At 36.1% G+C, this 5,666-nt stretch overlaps 1 protein-coding gene across 2 annotated transcripts in view; it reads left to right on the forward strand.

Moving 5' to 3' along the window:
* Nucleotides 1-1,034, forward strand: part of LOC109850719 (UDP-sugar pyrophosphorylase) — a 57,033-nt gene extending 55,999 nt beyond the window's left edge. For both annotated transcript variants that reach the window (XM_020420786.1, XM_020420793.1), the window contains one exon: nt 595-1,034. In XM_020420786.1, the coding sequence (XP_020276375.1) occupies nt 595-762 (168 nt within the window). In that variant the 3' untranslated portion in view covers nt 763-1,034. The remainder of the gene's footprint in view (nt 1-594) is intronic.

Raw genomic sequence — 5,666 nt, forward strand, 5'->3', positions numbered from 1 at the left:
TATCATGGATGACATGGATGTTTCAATTGGGATGAACAAAAAGTCTCCAGTCAGATTTGTGGGTGACTTACCCCGCCCCCCCCCCCCCCTCTTGGGTATAGGTAGATGTCAGCAGCTGGGTGAGGGAAATAATTATAGATAAAAAAAAACAGTTGATAACTTCAGGCAAGTTAGGGGTAAAGTGATCTTTTCAAATCTAATCCCAAGTGGTAAATAGTTTCAGGACTACAATTACACCCCATCCCCTGTTGTTTAGTTCAAAATATTTGGACTATTTCATTTAAGAGGACTGAATTGTCTAACTTAATCGCCCCTAAAATTTTGAACCCAACATCTCACTATTTATTTCTATTTTGAAGGGTGAGGACTCGTCGTTACCTCAATAATACCCGATTCAAAGATTGACCTTAGTAGTATGTTAGTAGTACCAATAATCTAGTGCACTTACCACTATCCTAACCAATTTCCATGAACGACAGTTACTATGAGTTAATTGGTAAACGTGCTCATCTTCGTTCGACACTGCACCATGCATATATCTAAAGTTAGAAAACATGCATATATAAAAAATAAACTAAATTCATTTTCTTGTAGGTGAAACTGACTGGGAGTGTGCAAAACAAGGGATGGATCCTGAAGCACATAGATTACAAGGACAGCTCCTTTCCAGAGGAAATGCGAATCAGAGGCTTCATAATTGACAAAGTCGAGCAGCTGGTGATGAACTATACCGAACCAGGGAAGTTCTGCATTGGTTCGTAGATGTATTGTTTTCAGGCCTTTTTATCTTGGAGACTGTCATGTAAATTTTTAATTAGGGTTTACTGCTGAATTTAAAAAAAAAAGGGTTATTATTCTTTGTCACCACCAGAGCTTGGTTCTGGGAGTGGTATTAATTTCCTAGGTTAAACCTAGAAGTAATAATGTCTTTTTCCCGAATAAAGAATAGTGGCTTGCACGAGTCGTTTCAATGTTTTAACTGATAATGAAACAGCACTCTTTCAGGAACAAATCTCGTAACCTTCTGTGGTTTATTTTTATTGTAGTATACATGTTTCCAATAAACTCCGTCCAATTCTTATGTAGTATACATGATGAGAATTTATTATCTAATCACATCTTTCTTCCAGGTTATGGAAAACCATTGAACAATTTAAATAAATTTCGTCCAATTCCTTGTTTCATTGCTAGAATCCTAGCATATAACATGTTTCCAAAAAGGGGGAGCTTTCATTTCCTTTCCATAGATTTAGCAAAAGCTCTTTATGCTATTATGGGAAATATTCAAGTAAATTTGGTTGTCGTTTATTATGAAATTATGTTGGCAATACCAAAAGGATCTCTTCTTTATTGTGCTTTCTTAACAAAAGTCATTGAAAAATTCAATGTCGATCTAGCTTCTGAAAAATTGGTTTTTCGAACCGTCGAATTTTTTGACTCCAATGCTCTTAAAAGAATGAAGTTAACTAATTTTGAAATTCATGATCAAAATCCTCACGATGAGCCTCCACCTACTCAAGAACAACAACATGATATACCTCAATCATCTCATCAAGCCGGAATTTCATCTAGTCAACCACCACCACTATTTCCTTCAGAATCTTCATGTTTTTTTAGATGTGCAGTACAACACACTATCTGTACGTATTCTTGAGCTTGATACTGGTCAAAAAGCTCTATATTCTCAGAATTCCTATATTATTAGTAATCAAGAAGAGCTAATCAAGAAGTTTGATGACTTGGACACGAAGCTTAGCTTTCATTTCCTTTCCATAGATTTAGCAAAAGCTCTTTATGCTATTATGGGAAATATTCAAGTAAATTTGGTTGTCGTTTATTATGAAATTATGTTGGCAATACCAAAAGGATCTCTTCTTTATTGTGCTTTCTTAACAAAAGTCATTGAAAAATTCAATGTCGATCTAGCTTCTGAAAAATTGGTTTTTCGAACCGTCGAATTTTTTGACTCCAATGCTCTTAAAAGAATGAAGTTAACTAATTTTGAAATTCATGATCAAAATCCTCACGATGAGCCTCCACCTACTCAAGAACAACAACATGATATACCTCAATCATCTCATCAAGCCGGAATTTCATCTAGTCAACCACCACCACTATTTCCTTCAGAATCTTCATGTTTTTTTAGATGTGCAGTACAACACACTATCTGTACGTATTCTTGAGCTTGATACTGGTCAAAAAGCTCTATATTCTCAGAATTCCTATATTATTAGTAATCAAGAAGAGCTAATCAAGAAGTTTGATGTCTTGGACACGAAGCTTAGCGCATTTTTCCAAGGACATCAACCTCCTCCAGCACTTATGTATGCATCATATTAGATTTGCATGTTTTAGTATTTAGTTTCAAAACAATTATGTTTTATGTTAGTTATCTATGTTTAAGTATCAAAAACTATCTATTTGCGGGTTGGTATTAAGACATATGTAATGTGTTTTGTTGCTAATATGTCAAATATGTTGATTATGTGTTTACATTACTATGTCAAGTATAGTTAATATATGTGCTATATATTTTAAACAGATTGTGGTGATGAACATTGTGAAATTTTTGGTCTTTATGGTAAGTCTTTGCCTACCTATTTGGATGGGTGAAGTTATGGACTATGTTCATAATATGGTAAGTCTTTGCCTACCTATTTGGATGGGTGAAGTTATGGACTATGTTCATAATCTGGATGATTTGTTTGAAGTATTAGCTCATGTTGAAGAAATAATGTCATGTTTAGCACAAATGTTTATCTCTTTTTGTTGATAACAAAGGGGGAGAAATGATATAAATATTAGACTCATATAATGTTATAGACTCTAATATGCATATATGTAGGGGGAGTAAGTATGTTTATTTCATAATGTTTCTAAGATACTTACATATGCATAAATTGTTTGTCATCATCAAAAAAGGGGAGAATGTTGAATATCATGTCTTCATGATATTATTTTGATGATAACAATTTATACAATGTGTGTTATACAAATGCACTAACATTTATATGCAGCTTTCAATATCAAAATATGAACAAGTGCAAGTTGAGTTCATGGCATTATGAAGTGAAGAAGATGAAGAACATATGAGATAATGTATTTCATATTTTCTTTACTTAGAATTATTGTACAAGCCTTGATCACTCACACACACACATAAATATTAGAACACATTATTGTACAAGCCTTGATCACTCACACACACACATAAATATTAGAACACACTAACACAGGCTTAGTGTGTTGGTTAACCTCACACACACACATAAATATTAGAACACACTAACACAGGCTTAGTGTGTTGGTTAATTATAGAAATCCTCTATATTAAGTATCAAAACATTTCATACATATTTTTTTACATTTTATAGTCGACTAATGCTTAATATAGTCGACTACAAAATTGTCAGTCATATTTCTGTAAAACACATGACTAGTTGACTAATGCTTAATATAGTCGACTACAAAATTGTCAGTCATATTTCTGTAAAACACATGACTAGTCGACTAATGCTTAATATAGTCGACTACAAAATTATCAGTCATGTTTCTGTAAAACACATGACTAGTCGACTAATGCTTATTATAGTCGACTACTAAGAAATTTTCTGGTTCACTAAGTCGAATTTAACTCAGTGTAGTCGACTACTATGTCTTGTAGTCGACTACAGATACTGTTTTTCAGATTTTAAAGTTTGAATTAATGACTGTTTATAGCCGTTTTTTAAACGTTTTTTAAAGTTCAAATTCTTGTCTTTTCAAGGGCTATAAATAGGTTATTTGTTCAGAAAAATGCACGAAAATTTTCATACCCATAAGCTTTGATATTTGTGCATCTTTCAAGTATTAAAAAATTTAGATTTTGAGAAAAAAAAGTTTAGATTTTGAGAAAAAAAAGTTTTCTGAAAATGCCCTTGATCCTCATTAAAATACTTGTCATGCAATTTACAGAAGTTAGAATAATTCCTAAGCCACTACTACACTACACTACAAATCAAGGCTTATACGAACTGAATTGTTGCTTCAAAAATTCTCTCGGTTTGTGAGAGGTGTTAATCTCTTGGTTTAGAGATTGGTGTGCAAATTGGCAAGGTGTTTGCCAATTGGTGTTGTAATTTGCAGGGACTTGCAAACTGGTCAGGTTTGATTTTGATTTTATAAGTTTATTCAAAATCATAGTGGAAACTCTCAAGCGGGATTTGCTTGGGGACTGGATTATCTGTCGTTTACAGTGTAGTCGACTAATTTCATCTATAGTCAACTACTCTGAGTCAAAAAATAAAAATCTACTAGTGTATCTATTTCAGATCCTACAAGAGGTTCGTCCACACGAACCAAGCTCACCAACAAAGTTAAGCTCGCCTAAACGTTTAAGGGGTTCGCCAGCCAACCTCGCATGTTCACCTAGCTTGCCTACAAGCTCGTCGGAGCATTTAGCATGCACGCAAGCTCGCCTAGCTCACCTGCTAGTTCGCCTGAGCGGTTTTTAACCAATTGCTTGATTTGTGAAAGTGGTTATGCTCACTTCTCACGATTTGAGGGGTTGGTTACAACCATCCTCTTCTATAAATAGCCATGGACGACTACAGAGGAGGGAGATCTTGGATTTTTATCTTCTAGCTATCGAATTTTAGCTGTTGAGATCTTGGATTTAGCTCTAATTCTCGGCTCTGTGCAAACTCTTGCATTCTAGCCTCTTGAGATCGAATTCTCTTTAGCATTCAATTCTTTTGGGGTGTAAAAAGAACCAATTTTTGCCGATTTTGAGCATTCGGCCTTGATACTCATCAAGTTCGGGTATTTAGAACTCAATCACAATAACTTCTACCGCACGCTGAAGTTCAATCGTAATTTCGATTGAATCGTCCAAGGAAAGCAATCTCGATGCAAGTATTCGAGGGAGGCATCCTATCGTTACCGAAGAATCCGCGTTAAACAAGAAGAGATCAAATCATTCTCTTCGCTTCTATTGTAATTTGATTTTGATTTGTAACACACAACTCAGTTAATACAAATCTTTTGAGAACAATTTTACATCCTACAAAAGATGACGACCACAATGGGAGAAACTATTCGTTCTGACGAACTAGTGGTGACGCAATTCGACGAATTTACGACGGGGACAACTGTTGAGTCCCTCGTAATTGAGTTCGACCAAGCCAAGTATGAAGAACACTTGTCCTCATCCTCTTCTGGCGGCAAAGCATCTCACAAGTGCCGTAAAGTTGTGCGTGTGGTCTAGCCCCAAGCGACCAAGGTAACCACGCCTGAATGCTCTACCCGAGCAAAGGCAGGGGGTTCTATCTCCCCAAAACCTATTGAGGCCGAGCCAAAGGCTAATAATGCAAACCAAAGAGCTGCTCGTTGGGTTGTCAAGCAATCCACGCAGGCCCCTGTGCAAGACGAGACAACGGTTCGTGTTAGCGGCCACGCCTTCACCGTCAACGTGAATTCTCCTCTCTCAAAGAGAGCCAAACAACGGTGACAAGCTCTTGCTTGCCAAGAGGCGCATGCCCTCATCTCCTATGACGATCTGAATTATTATTCAGGCCCGAAAAGAGCCAAGCAAGAGCACAAAGTTCCCAATTCTGACGAACTGCATCAATCAGGCGAACCCACCTACTCAGGCGTTTTTTGCTCCATTGGCGAAGTTCCCAAAACTG

This window comes from Asparagus officinalis, chromosome 1 (genome assembly GCF_001876935.1).
Source record: "Asparagus officinalis chromosome 1, Aspof.V1, whole genome shotgun sequence".
Taxonomy (NCBI): Eukaryota; Viridiplantae; Streptophyta; class Magnoliopsida; order Asparagales; family Asparagaceae; genus Asparagus; species Asparagus officinalis.